This window comes from Phoca vitulina, unplaced genomic scaffold (genome assembly GCF_004348235.1).
Source record: "Phoca vitulina isolate PV1807 unplaced genomic scaffold, GSC_HSeal_1.0 scaffold7, whole genome shotgun sequence".
NCBI lineage: Eukaryota > Metazoa > Chordata > Mammalia > Carnivora > Phocidae > Phoca > Phoca vitulina.
The window spans coordinates 58,534,804-58,549,310 of NW_022589710.1; the positions used below are offsets into that span (position 1 = coordinate 58,534,804).

At 44.6% G+C, this 14,507-nt stretch overlaps 1 protein-coding gene across 3 annotated transcripts; it reads left to right on the forward strand.

Annotated features, from left to right (window-relative positions):
* Positions 1-545: 545 nt before the first annotated feature.
* Positions 546-14,463, forward strand: PSMC1 (proteasome 26S subunit, ATPase 1). Of its 3 annotated transcripts, XM_032405777.1 has the most exons (12): positions 625-1,174; positions 2,633-2,777; positions 4,305-4,358; positions 5,328-5,424; positions 7,342-7,466; positions 7,689-7,874; positions 8,024-8,152; positions 8,926-9,022; positions 11,136-11,325; positions 11,842-11,993; positions 12,623-12,777; positions 14,102-14,463. In XM_032405777.1, the coding sequence occupies exons 2-12, from the start codon at positions 2,664-2,666 to the stop codon at positions 14,234-14,236; spliced, it is 1,434 nt and encodes a 477-aa protein (XP_032261668.1). In that variant the 5' UTR covers positions 625-1,174; positions 2,633-2,663; the 3' UTR covers positions 14,237-14,463. The 3 variants fall into 3 exon arrangements, with proteins under 3 accessions (XP_032261669.1, XP_032261668.1, XP_032261667.1); XM_032405778.1 differs by lacking the exons at positions 625-1,174; positions 2,633-2,777 and adding an exon at positions 546-602; XM_032405776.1 differs by lacking the exon at positions 625-1,174 and having other exon boundaries at positions 2,178-2,777.
* Positions 14,464-14,507: the final 44 nt, after the last annotated feature.

Sequence of the window (14,507 nt, forward strand, 5' to 3'; positions counted from 1 at the left end):
CTCTTTCTAATGTCCTGGTGGATGTAATAAAGGATCAACTTTACCAACTAGGTGCAAGATTAGTTATTTTGAGACAACATTTGGCATCATCACAAGTCACAAATCATCAAGGGAAAAAAAAAAAAAACATCTAGGTAACTCATTAGACAAGGAAATACTCTCAGATGATCATGTTTATTCCAGAGACCAAATAATGGCTTAAATGTTGATCCAAAAGTATATGTCAACTTCACAGTTCCAAATCCCATTCCAGTTCTTGGAGCAGTAAGTGAAGTTCTCAGTTATGATTTTTGCGTGTTTTAAATATTTTATATTTTCACAATCGTCTTAGTTCTTTTTACGTCTAGGTCATTGTCCCAAATTGTTAACAATAGCCTAATGACTCCGATTTAAATTTTTTTTAAGTAAGATATTCACAAGATTCACATTTTGCTTGTAAGTTACACGTTGCCCCACGGCCACAAACCCTTCGAACGCGACTCCCGCAGGAGGGATTTGGTTCCCATCGGCTTCCGTAGCCTCCCTCGGCAACTTCCGTTTCTGACGGCCGCCTTGGCGGGTGCACTTCCGGCAGCGGTGGTTCGAGCGGCCGAAGCAAGATGGTGAGTGACTAAGGGTTTCGGTCGGTGGTCGCGACGCGACGGGGTCGGAGCGGGCCGAGACGAGAGCACGAGACGGCTGCCCGACGCACTCGGTCCGCCCGCTCTCCTGCCCGGTCTTCTCGGGGGACGGAGACTCCCGGAGACAGTGCTTGGGTCCGCCGCGGCCCGTGGCCGACCGGAGGGCCTGACCCGGGGCACCTGGGGCCGGGGCTCGGCGCGAAGGGTACCCCGGGCTGACTAGTGGGGCGGCAGAGCGGGTCAGGCCGCCCGGCTTTGCTGCTCCGCCGACCCGGGCCCTGCACACCGGCGCGGGGAGTTTCAGCGGGAGCCCCCGAAGCACCTGGGACGAGAGCTCTCTGAGCCGCTCAGGTGAAGGGCTGCGCGCCTGGAAGAGAGGGAGGGATTCGTTCCGGCCGAGGAGGGGAGAGCGCAGTCGTGCACGATCGCTCGGAGTGGGGCACCTGGAGGAGGCGTTGAAGACTGACGCTTTCATGACAGGTGGAACTCGGAGGGGACGCTCCCGTGGTGCATTAGGAATAATAAAAACATGTATTCGTTAGTCTACTAAGCAGGTACTTACTGAGCACCTGTAAATGGCGGGGGGGGGGGGGGGGGGCAGGCTCTGCTCTAGGCAGAGGGCACAAGGGGTGAGTGTGACTACTGAAGTCTCTTTCTTCATGGAACGTGCATTCTGGACAAGGCAGACAAAAGCCGAAAAAGAGACGTGTAATATGATGACATGGAGCGGGATAGAGATGGGTGGCATGGCCATTGTTACAGGACTGTTTCCTAGAAAGGAATGGGATGGGAGGGGTGGCTGTTTTACATAGGGTATCAGCAAAGGTCCCTCTGAGGAGGTGACATTTGAGCAGCAGAGATCTAAGTAAAATGAGAGAGTATCCTGTGCAAACATCTGAGGGAAACGTGGTCCAGCCAGAAGGAATAGTAAGCGCAAAGGGCCTGAGATGGGAATGTGTTGAGCCCGTATCCTGAGCGTGTAGTGGGATAGGTCTTATAAGGACTTTGGGGTAGTGTTCTAAGCATGTGCCAGGTACTTTTCCAGCACTGTTACTGAAGTATAGCCGACAGGCAGTGTTACATTAGTTTCAGGTGGACAACATGGTGATGGGACAAGTCTGTATGCTACGCTGTGCTCACAAGTGTAGCCACCAGCCGTCGCTGTACGATGCTGTCACAATATTATTGACTGCATTCCCTATATGTGCCGTACCTTTGTAGCTCTTATCCCCGCGACTTACACATTTTATAACTGGAAGCCTGTACCTTCCACTCCGCTTCTCCCATTTTGCCCAGCCCCCACCCCCTTTCCTCTGGCAGTCACCAGTTCTCTGTGTTCACGGGTCCTTTTCTGCTTCGTCTGTTTTTGATTCCACATATGAGTGAAATCATGTGGTATTTGTCTTTCTCTGTCTGACTTCACTTAGCTTAATACCCTCTGGGTCCATTAATGTTGCAAATGGCAAGATCTGTTGGGTTTTTTTTTTTAATGGCTGAGTAATATCCATGTGTTTGTGTGCATTACACACCACATCTTCTTTATCCATTCATTTATCATTGGGCACTTAGGTTGCTTCCGTATCTTGGCTACTGTAAATAATGCTGCAGTAAACGTAAGGGTATTTTCCAGCATTTTCTTATTCTTCACAGCAGTCCTTGCAGTGATTCTTATCCTCACTTTACCACAGAGGAAACTGAGACACGGTATGTGGCTGTGTGCTGTAACAACAACCCCTGTTAGTGTTTTCTAGACGACATGCAGTAGAGAGACGCACACATACTGGTGTCCAGTAGACCTGAGTGATTCCCAGCCACATCTCTGACAAGCTCTGTGGTAATAGGCAAGTCACTAACACCTCTGGGCCTTGGTTTCCTTATCCGTAAACCAGAGGTAATGGTAGTACCAACCGCATGGTGTCTGTAAGAATTAAACAAGATGATACCCTGAGAATGTACACTGCTTGCCATAAGTAAGGCCTTAATAATGGGTACATTTCTTATTGTTATTGGAGACTGAGAAACATCATGTAAAATGCCCCACACATGAAGAAGTTTGGGACCTGTTCAGGAAAATGTCCTCCTGTGGGGCCAGAGCGGCAGGATCATGAGAAAGGTAGACGAACGTGGGTCAGCCGCAGCCAGTTTGGCAAGAGCCAGGTATGCCACCATAAAAAGTTTGGACATTACACCATAAATGCTAGGGAACAGTTGAAGGTTTTTGAGGAGAATGAAAGGATCAGCTCTTTGTTTTAGAAGGTAATAGCTGGATTGGTGAGGGGAGAAACTGTTGTGGGAATCTCAGTTGCGAGGCTAGAGTCCTGGATAATTGGATTATTCACCAATAATATTGTATTGCTAGTAGTTACTTAGAGTCACACAAATGCTGAGTGGTTTATGTGCATTACCTCATTTTCAGTAACGGGAGTTAGTATCATCCCCACTTTCCAGTTAAGGGTGCGAAGGCTCAGGGAGGTGACCTGACTTACCTGAGGTCACACAGCCTATTAGTGATGGAGTCAGAATTGAAACCTGGATGCATCTAATTCCATAGCCCATGTTCTTAGGCTTGTTGCAGTTCCTCATCTAGAAAGTGGGAATAATGAACCCTACCTTGAAGGATGGTGTGGAATTAATGAGATAGTGAAGGAAAATGTCTAGTATAGACTTAGTCACATAGTAAGAAACCCACAAACATTAGCTGCCCCAGCCAACAGCAGATTTCTTTAGGAGGTAGAAGTAGTAATTGTTAAAGGCCTATAATTTGGACAGCCTATTGCAGTATAACTAATTCTGTTAACCAAAATTTCTCAGAGCTCTTAAATACCTTCTTCAGAATAAAGCACAAAATTTTAAGAATCCTGCATGTAGGGAAATATATTTGACCCTCACTCTTTTAGGTAGCCATGATATGGTTGTTTTTTCTTGATAATTAAGCTGGCAGTATATTAATTTAGAGGTGCTTATGTGGAAGTGATTTGAGGGGAATAAAAGGGCCCCTTTATTCAAATAAGTTCACTATTACTTAAAATGCTGTCATTTTTGCGATACTGTTCTGTGGTAAGCATTGCCCTGCAACTGAGTGGTCTGTTTTAAAGTCCAGAATCCCATGAGCTTATTAATACACTGAATTCTTGATACCTTAAAGTGATGCAGCTTTTCGGGTTGGCAAGAAAGACCTGCCTGAGAGCCCCAGGCTTTAGAGATGGGAGGTATATAAGTTGATATTGAAAGGAAAGTCTCCTGAGTCTTGGTGTGATCTTAATAAGGAGTAAATGATTGATAAATGATTGTTGAATAGGTAAAATTATTTAGCTTTGATGGCCTAATTTCATGAAATATATTCAATCAAGTAGTTTTATAATAAAGAATGTCAAGCTCTATATTTTTCCCTCAAAAAGAGGTAGTCTTAGAATCCCAGCCTCATCATGATACAGACGTTACATCAGATTCTTAATAGAATCGTCCTTGATTTAAGATGCAGTCAGTTGCAAGGAAACTAACAGCTTTTCAGGAAAAAAAGAAATTCTGCCATGCTAAATGTATGTGTTGACTACAGGGTACACCTTAAGTTCAGAGATGTTAAAATGAGGGGGAAGTCTTGGTGTCTTAGAATCAGGAAAATAAAAAGGATGTTCTTTTGAAGTGATCATATTCTGAATGTATACCTCTGATTTCTTTTTTCAGGGTCAGAGTCAGAGTGGTGGTCATGGCCCTGGAGGTGGCAAGAAGGATGACAAGGTAAATAAGCCAGATAGGTCTGTGATGCAAGTAAATCATGGAACATATCCTAGATCTCAGCTGAGAAGTTCTTTGGGGATTCGTGACTTTGAAAATGCAAAATAAGTGATCCTGTAGTTATTCACCCAGCCTGGCCTACAGATTCAGTGTCCTTTTCATGTTTTAGAAAAGATTATTGACCTGTCAAGTAAGTAGTTATGAATTAATGGTTTTTAAATGTATAAAGTAACATTACAAAGTGTTAAATTGCCTGTAATTTTAGTGTTTAATTTCTTCAGATGTGAAGAATTGTCTCAAATTATCTCAGCTCAGACTTTTGGTATATACTTCTGAATTCTGACCTCTAGTCCTTATTGAATAACCATCACTGTGTATTATAAAAAGAAAGATCAGTTACATTCACCAATTAAAATTGCAGGAATGTAATACCTACTTTGTTTTTTAAAGATTTTAGTTATTTGAGAGACAGAGCAGGGGGAGGGGAAGAGAGAGAGAGAAACACTCCCCGATGAGCACAGAGCCCGACATAGGGCTCTATCTCATGATCCTGAGCCAAAACCAAGAGTCAGATGCTTAACTGACTGAGCCACCCAACTAGTTTTATTTTTAAAAGGACAGTTTTTAATAGCATTCTGAAAGATAAGGAAAATTACAGCCACTAGAAATAAATGATGGTCCAGGGCGCCTGGGTGGCTCGGTCGTTAAGCGCCTGCCTTGGGCTCAGGTCATGATCCCAGGGTCCTGGGGTCGAGCCCCACATCGGGCTCTCTGCTCAGCAGGAAGCCTGCTTCTCCCTCTCCCACTCCCCCTGCTTTTGTTCCCTCTCTTGCTGTGTCTCTCTCTGTCAAATAAATAAACAAAATCTTAAAAAAAAAAAAAAAGAAATAGATGATGGTCCTACAGAAAGAAGTTTGTGTTTTGATATGATTTGTGTGGTTTTTGTTTTTCCTGCTGTTCTAAAAATTCAAGGACAAGAAAAAGAAATACGAACCTCCTGTACCAACCAGAGTGGGGAAAAAGAAGAAGAAAACAAAGGGACCAGATGCTGCCAGCAAACTGCCACTGGGTAATGACACAGTCCCTCCTTGCTGTCTCTTGATTCCATTGGGAACCGTCTGTGTGTATGTAGCTTAGAGGTCTGAATGTGGAGGCAGGAAATGGGGTGGCTGAAGCTCTACCTCTTCTGTGTGGCACTCCAGGACACTGGAATAAAAGCTATAGTTTAGTTTTAGCAGCGTACAAAAAGTATACAGCTGTGTCTCCCCACTAATAAAAACTTAAAAAAAGAAATTCCACTAATTTCCTTTAAATAACCAGCTCCTCTAATGTTTGAAAAGCGTAGTTTTAGGTTAGAAAACTCAGGTTGAGCTTGAGTAACTTAGAAACACATTTTTTCCATGAAGAAATGGAATGCCATTGTGTTGGAATTCACATCTTATGATACATGAACAAACTGTTTCAATGACTTCATACTGAACATAGACTAAACCTCAGACCAGGTGACCTGTCCCAGGCCACCTCTCCATCCTCGGCCCCTACCATTCCCCTTGCTCGTTGTTCACACAGCCCTGCCTTGTGTTCTTTGACTCTTATGCACATTAGGACTTTTTGAGAGAGAGAGAGCAAGAACACGAGCACACGTGCACAGGTGGGGATGTGGAGGCAGGGTGGGGAGGGGCAGAGAGAGAGAGAATCAAGCAGGCTCCACGCCCAGTGCAGAGCCTGATGCGGGGGCTTGATCTCACAACCCTGAGATCATGACCTGAGCCAAAATCAAGAGTTGGATGCTTAAGCGACTGAGCCACCCGAGATAACCCACACATTAGGACTTTTGCCCTTTGCTTAAAAATGTTCTTCCCTTGGGGTGCCTGGGTGGCTCAGTCGGTTAAGCATCCGACTCTTGATTTCAGCTCAGGTCATGGGATCAAACCTCATGTTGGGCTCTGTGCTCAGCGGGGAGTCTATTTCTCTCTTTGCCCCTCTCCTCCCCCCTCCCCCTATGCTCTCTCTCTAAAAATAAATAAATCTTTAAAAAAAAGTTCTCCCCCAGTCCTTCCCATGGCTGCCTGCTTCTCATCATTGCGGCTCACATACCTCCCCCACCCCCATCTAAACAAGTCTCTTCCTGCTTAGATGAAATAATTTTTAAAATACTGCTTGGTTAAGGATGAAGGGAGCCAGACAATGAAAAACATGCCATTAATCTACCATAATGAATCAGTATGGTATTGGTAAAGAATAGCTCATCAGATTGCCAGAAGAGCATAGGAGTCCAAAAACAGTCAAGTTACATGGATAATGAATATATGGTAAAGGTGACGTTTGAGTTCTGTGGGGAGAGGGTGAGTTGTTTAACATAAATGGCTGGCATCTTTATTTGCTATTGAGAGAAAATGAAATTAGACCCCTTTTTGCCAGATAGATTACAGATATGAAAATAAGTAAGTAAATGAAAAATTAGGAATATATTTAACGTCAGGGAAGGAGAGACATTTTGAAGAAACCCAGAAACCACAAAGGAAAAAATTGACATTTTTTGGGACTTCAAGCGAAAAGAAACAATGCAAAAAAGTATGGAAAAAATGCTTGCCACATACGTTAATATCACTAATATTTCACAGTTCTTGGTAGGGGGTGGATTCCTGACAGGGACAGCACTTGTACCTATTTTTATTAACACAGATGGGGAATCAAAAACCAAAGCAAACGATCTTTGGGGTTGTTCTTTTTTTCTTACAGTTCACTTAGCAGATGTCATTCAGACCTCGTCCCTGTTTTTACCTGCTTGCTTACAACTGCCAAAGTCCCTTTTCCCTTAGCATCTAGGCACCTGCTTACTTAGGGTCACCAAACCTTGAATTTTTCAGTCTGTTCAGCTAAAATCAGCTTATTTTAAGTCTTAACCTTTTTTTCCTTAAGAACGAACTTAATTAATTGCAAACTTCAAGCTCCAAATAGAATAAAACTTTCTTTCTAATTACAGTGACACCTCACACTCAGTGCCGATTAAAATTATTGAAGTTAGAGAGAATTAAAGATTATCTTCTCATGGAGGAAGAATTCATTAGAAATCAGGAACAAATGAAGCCTTTAGAAGAAAAGCAAGAGGTAATTGAGAAATTACTGTAACTTTTGTTTTACAAATTAACAGTTTTCAATACTAAATAGAATTCAGTGAATAAATGAAATTCAAGTAGTTGACCCATTTGGACTGGCTGCCTTTTAAAAGCATCATCTGCTTTGTAAATGTAGTAAAATCTAGTAAAACTATCAGCCTCATCTGCTTTTTAGGTCTAATCTGCTTTTACTTCATGGCGTATTCTTACATAGGAGGAAAGATCTAAGGTGGATGATCTGAGGGGGACCCCAATGTCAGTAGGAACCTTGGAAGAGATCATTGATGACAATCATGCCATCGTGTCTACATCTGTGGGCTCAGAACACTACGTCAGCATTCTTTCCTTTGTAGACAAGGATCTGCTGGAACCAGGCTGCTCTGTCCTGCTCAACCACAAGGCAAGTTGATGGTCTCTAAGCCCCTAGGAGTGCTTTCTCCTTCCTCTCAGATCTGTCCATTTGTGCCACTCTGTGATTGGCGTTGTTTTGCTGTGAATGGATTACGTGAACCTCACATTTCTGCATTAAAACTTCATGTTCTCTGTTAGGTGCATGCTGTCATAGGGGTGCTCATGGATGACACGGATCCCTTGGTCACAGTGATGAAGGTAGAAAAGGCGCCCCAGGAAACCTATGCTGATATCGGGGGGTTGGACAACCAAATCCAGGAAATTAAGGTAGGTCTAAGAACCAGCTCTGGGTTTCTAGATTTTTGGTTCTTACTATAATCTCATTTAGGGTGCTTAGAGTTATTTTGCATATTTTGTTTTTTTCTTTAGTGATCAAACCAGTAACTGACTCAGAGCTTGCCAATTGTGGAGTATTGTATTTGTTAATCCTGAGTTAGGTAATAGAAACAACAAATTGTATGATTGTTCCTGCAGCAGCTGCAGCTTCATCCTTTTTAGGTGCAATGTTTACTTATTATCTGTGTGGATATATAATGTTTCTGTTTGTGTTGACTTCAGCTGGGGCTATCTGGAAACCTCCAGTGATGTGTGGGGTGAAGGGAAGTGGTTGTTCAGGTTGGCTGTGAGCCAGCCATCTCATCTGTAGGGGGGTCGACCTTGCAGATGGCTGGGATAGTAGCCATCATGTCCATTGGTGTAACAGCAATCAGAAAGTCTTGCCAGCTCCTGTCTGTAGTTTAACTGAAAACGGTGTATTTTCACTTTAAGTTCCTTCTGCTCAGGATGAGCTTAAATGTTGCTCAAGGCTGACTTCTATGAGAAAGTGAGAGGGAAACTGGGTACAATAGGAAGGGGAACTCAGGGAGGACAGATGTCCTCTTGTCTGTCCCTGCTGCTAGACGAAGTCAAGCACATTGTCTCTAAAGTGACATTTTAGCTTATTGTTGTTGAAAGTGAGATATATCCAGGATGCCAATTCATGGATCTGATAATTCCAGGGACAGAGCATTTCATTTTTACCAAGTATTTGTTTTCTATAGGAATCTGTGGAGCTTCCTCTTACTCATCCTGAATATTATGAAGAGATGGGTATAAAGCCCCCAAAGGGGGTCATTCTCTATGGTCCACCTGGCACAGGTACGTATGCTCTGTGTTTGACACTTTCTGGGCGTTCAGCTAATCTCTTTGAGCTGTGCATTAGTTTGTTACAATTATTTAATTCTTGAGTAAGGATGCCACCATTCCTTAGTTTAAAACAAGGTTTTCTAAACATTTTGGACATTTTCTGAGTAAATATGGAAATGTACCTATTACATAAAAGTGTATTTATCTGTATAGTAGATGCTAAAAAACTGAATTACCTTAGACTTGAAATTGTAGACTTAATAGATTTAATGTGTTAAAAACAATAGTAGGAATTGCAACAAAAAATAAGCACCAGTAGGTAAATCCCACCCCCCAAATGCCTGCTCAATGTGAATGCATTTATAATTTCTTAGGACTCCTCTCTGTACTTAAATATATTAGATTTATATGCTGTAAAACATAAGACTTTCAAGTATTCATTAAGAGTAATGTGAGTCTATTAAAAATAGTTTATAAGACACAGAATAAACCGGGATGCTCAACCTTGGCTGTACATTGGAATCACTTTGGAGCTTTAAAAAATACCGATGCCTGCTCCCATCCCTAAAAATTCTGATCTGTTGTTCATATGGAGTGTGGCCGGGTATTAGAGCCACGGTGGAGAACCACAGATTTAAAAGCTATTCTGTGCTGTTCAGATTGGGTTCATTCTCTGGTCCACTGTACTGAATGAATAGAATATTGGATGAATAGATGCAGGTAAAAATGTACATTTGGTTCATTAAGCAATTAGCTGACCTGAATAAGTTGTACAGTCCAGGACTTAGCAGTTCACTGCCATGTAAATTCCAGAGGAAGCACAGTTATTTGAGTGAAGGCATCACTGAGGATTGCCCACAGTGGAGGCACTGGGAGCCCACTGAACTCAGAGGGGTGGAGCTTTTGCAGCTCATCATCTTACAGGCCAGGAAATTCAGAGAGGCCAGTGACTAGCCCAAGGCCGCAGGAGCTCTGGGAGTTGAGCAGGTAGTGGGGCTGGAGCTGCAGCTGGGGGCCGCCTTTGGTGCACGTGCACCGCCAGGGGCCAATGCGGGGCGAGGCACAGGGTGGCAGGCCGTCCGGAGGAGGAAGAGCCTGGCTTGGTGATCCTGCCGGCTACTGGTGTCCCAGCGGCTGGCCGTGGCTGCTCCTGGACTCAGAGGCCATCCGCTTAGGAGGTCCTTTTCGTCTTCCGTTCACCACCCTCACTGGTAGTATCAGGGAGAAGTCCATGCTTCTGAGCCCCCACATCTGCCCCTCCTCCTGCCACGTTTTGTTTCAAAGCTTAGTGCCTTGTCCTCCTTCCCACTTGAACTAAGTCTTCTATGTCACTCACCAGCAGCCTCCTCCCCCTCCCCCCTGCAGGCCTAAGCTTGGTCCTTTATGGGCTCTGCCTCTAGCTGCCCGTGTCCTGATGCCACTGCTTGGCCCTGTGCCCACATCCTCACCATCAAAGGGGTCAAGGTCTTCCAGCCCTAAAGTTCCCAGGGTGGCTGCCACAGCTCTTGTTTACCTGAAATAGAAATATCAAGGAGTGGAGCAGGATTAGAAAAGTTTGAGCTCGTCCCTGAGAGGAACGATCCTCACGAGGGCACACCGGAGACTGAGAAGTCTCTAGAGCTTTCAGCAGTTCTCAGTTGTGGGCTTCATCGGGAGCTAGTCCTGTCTCAGCTGAGCCCTGGGCAAGCCCACCCAGCACAGCCGTGACTCTCAGCCTCAGGGATTGCCGGCCTGGTGCTCCAGATCAGAATGTGTTTCCTTAGGTCAGACCTAGGGTTCCCAGGCCATTTTCCTATCACGGATAGTTTCATAGGAGTTGAGTTTGGATCTCTAACCCTGTTGCATGGGTCAGGTTAATAATCTATGCAACTCTGAATAACCCAGTAAAATGTACTTTCTGACACTGTAATGAAGAATTAGGAAGATAGTTAAAAATAATCAAAACGTTTAGGTTTTTCCTCAATTTTCTCTTACCTGCCTCGGAGAATGTTGAGACCCCTGAGTGGGGGTATGCCTCTTCTGCCCATTTCTGATGCCCATTTAAGTAACAGTTTTTAAGTTAAAACAGCACTTAAGGGTTTGTTTTTTTTTTTCCTTTCTCTTTTTCTTTTTAAATATAAAATAGGTAAAACCTTATTAGCCAAAGCAGTAGCAAACCAAACCTCAGCCACTTTCTTGAGAGTGGTTGGCTCTGAACTTATTCAGAAGTACCTAGGTGACGGGCCCAAACTCGTTCGGGAACTGTTTCGAGTTGCAGAAGAACACGCACCATCCATCGTGTTTATTGATGAAATTGATGCCATTGGAACAAAAAGGTACACTTCTCTCTTACTTTGTGTTGAGCAGAGATAAAAACCCTGGAGCTCTCTGAGAATGATCATGGAGAACTCCCTGTGTGGCCTGCATGTGGGTTTGCTGCAGTTCCTACCACACACGGTGCTCTGGGTGCTTTAGGCTCCGCTCGCCCAGGTGCCAGGTAGCCACCGCCCAGGAGCTGTGACTGCCTGGAGTTTCGTCTGTCACGGTGTCCTGAGCATCCTCGCGGAGCCAGGCCTCATCTAGACTTTGGGGACACGACCACTGTACACAAGCCTCTGGCCTTAAGGAGCTCCCGGTAGGGTTGGGGGCTCAGATAGCAAACATGGAGACTGAACTAATGATACAATCTCAGGCATGAAAACTTCTACAATTTAAACAACATGATCTGGCAATTGGGAGGGCATGATTTTGTTGCTAGAATTGGGGGCGTCAGAATTTGAGTCAGAGGCGTTTCTGTCATTTCCCCTTCAGCAGATCAGTTAGGTTTTCAGTCCTTCTCTTCTTTTTCAAAGATATGACTCAAATTCTGGTGGTGAGAGAGAAATTCAGCGAACAATGTTGGAACTGCTGAACCAGTTGGATGGATTTGATTCAAGGGGTGACGTGAAAGTTATTATGGCCACAAACCGAATAGAGACTTTGGATCCGGCCCTTATCAGACCAGGTCAGACTGCTTGTTCCATCAGGGACAGCTGCCGTGTTTTTGTGTGACTGGGTTTAAGTGCACGGGCAGGGGATTGAAGAATGATACGCATCAAGGCAAATACGTGACTGAAGTGCAGTGTAACTTACTAAAAACAGCATCCCCCGAGGTCATGGTTAAGTGAGGACGTGATGCAGTGGGTGTAGCGTGGCCCTTTTAATTCCAATCTTAAATTGTGATCTTTTCTCTTTCCCATAATGAGTATTCTTTTTTCTGAAGGAATAATTCCTATGCTAACTCAGGTTCATTTTTTTACATTCAGGTCACACCAGGAAGCAGCAGTAGCTCATTTGTTTATGCTTTTGTAATGTTTTTAACACGATCTTTTTCCACTATATAGGCCATTCAGGAGCCATTCCTTTATTTCTAAGGGTACCAGAGCAGAGAGGATTTCTTTTAAATGGGATGAATTCAAATGTAGACATTTACAAACTACAGGAAGGATGTTCACTTTTCAGGATTTGGACCCCGCTGCCCTTCCCACAGGGTGCTGACTGAAACAGCATGAGTGAGGACATGGGCTCAGGCCCTCCCGGAGCCGAGCCTGGGGGCTGCGCAGGGCTGTGACTGGAAACTGTTTCTACCCGCAGGCCGCATTGACAGGAAGATCGAGTTTCCCCTGCCCGATGAAAAGACTAAGAAGCGCATCTTTCAGATCCACACAAGCAGGATGACGCTGGCCGATGACGTGACCCTGGACGACTTGATCATGGCTAAAGATGACCTCTCGGGTGCCGACATCAAGGTGAGAACCTGGGTCGGGTCGTACTTCTCAGTTTCGTATGTGTGTGTGAGCGAGCACGCGCGCAAGTGCAAGGCCCCGCAGCACTGAACCCGGGTCCAGCCTGCTCTGTAGGTGACGACCTGGGTTTTTGTCACGTGTAAGCGCCACAGTCTGGTCAGGACAGCACACGTGGGGCCTTTTCACGCTGGTGCCTGCACTGAGCTGCATATCCTTGGCCTCTGTAGAACTAGGTTAGTGTCTGTGTTGGTGAGTAAAAGTTTTTTTTTTTTTTTTAAATTCCATTCATTTGTCAGAGAGCGCGTGCACACAAGCAGGGGGAGCAGAGGGAGAGGGAGAAGCAGACTCCCCACTAAGCAGGGAGCCCGACGTGGGGCTCAATCCCAGGACCCCAAGACCATGACCCAAGCCGAAGGCAGACGCCCAACTGACTGAGCCACCTAGGCGCCCTGTAAAAGCTCTTTTTAAAATTGAAATTATTTGGGCTTCTGGGTGGCTCAGTCGTTAAGCGTCTGCCTTCGGCTCAGGTCATGATCCCAGGACCACCTCACATCGGGCTCCCTGCTCAGCGGGAAGCCTGCTTCTCCCTCTCCCACTCCCCCTGCTTGTGTTTCCTCTCTCGCTGTCTTTCTCTGTCAAATAAATAAAATCTTAAATAAATGAAATTTCATTTTAAAATTCTGCACCAACTCTATTTTGAAAAATTTGAAGTCTTCAGAAAAGTTGCAACAATAGTAAACACCCAATATACCCATCACCTTGATTTATCAAATGTTACCATTTTACTGCTTTGCTTATCTTTTGTTCACAAATACACTTTCTTTTTTGCTGAACCATTTGAAATATCCTGAGGGCCATAACCAGATAGAAACTTCAATGCCAGGATTGTGTTTCTGTCACATCATGTTGAGTGGGTTTTTGTTTTACTTTTGGCAAGTGATGACTGAGAAAATAAATTTATCACAGTAAGTACTGTCCTGAGACTTAAAATTAGCCAGAATACGTGTTCTCTTCTGACTGTGCATAAGTGAACTGGATGGATGCGCTCTTGCCTCTCAGTGTCCTGGTATAATTGCATCTGGTGCCCAGGAAGGAATGTGGCTCTCTCTAACGAGTGGAGCATTGAAAACTCCCCCACCAGGCCACCCCGCTGGTTACAACGCGAGCCAGTCCTCCTTCTCAAAGCCACCTCAGGTCCTCTGAGAAAGTAATTAGAAAGTTTAAGCAGTCTTTTTAGTCTGTCTTCCACCTTATTTCAAAGTAGCTCTCGAATTGATAGAATACTAATAAGTATTTCCCTTTCTGAACATACTGTTCTTTCTTACAGGCGATCTGTACAGAAGCTGGTCTGATGGCCTTGAGAGAACGTAGAATGAAAGTAACAAATGAAGACTTCAAGAAATCTAAAGAAAACGTTCTTTATAAAAAACAAGAAGGCACCCCTGAAGGACTGTATCTCTAGCGGACCACAGCTGCCTTCAAGGAAATGATCAGGATTGTCCTGACCCCTTGAAGGGATGGGAGGTTGGGGAAGTTGCCCAGAGGAACCCATGTTCCAGTTGATCTTTCTTATTAGCAAAACCTCCTGTGTACCTTTTTGAGGGTGATGTGTAGGATGCCCCTGAGGCTGCGGTCATCTGTTGGTCACATGCAGTGCTCTGTCCCCAATAAAGCGTGCTCCTTCTCAAACTCCTGTTTCTGGAACCTCCACACCTGGCGCTCAGCAGCAACAA

Excerpts from the sequence above, each read along its gene's own strand:
- PSMC1 (XM_032405777.1), top strand. The coding sequence starts at position 2,664 with ATGAAGAAGTTTGGGACCTGTTCAGGAAAATGTCCTCCTGTGGGGCCA. Across the intron at positions 2,778-4,304 it reads GCCAGTTTGGCAAGAGCCAG|GGTCAGAGTCAGAGTGGTGG; the intron begins GTATGCCACCAT and ends TTCTTTTTTCAG. Across the intron at positions 5,425-7,341 it reads TGCCAGCAAACTGCCACTGG|TGACACCTCACACTCAGTGC; the intron begins GTAATGACACAG and ends TTCTAATTACAG.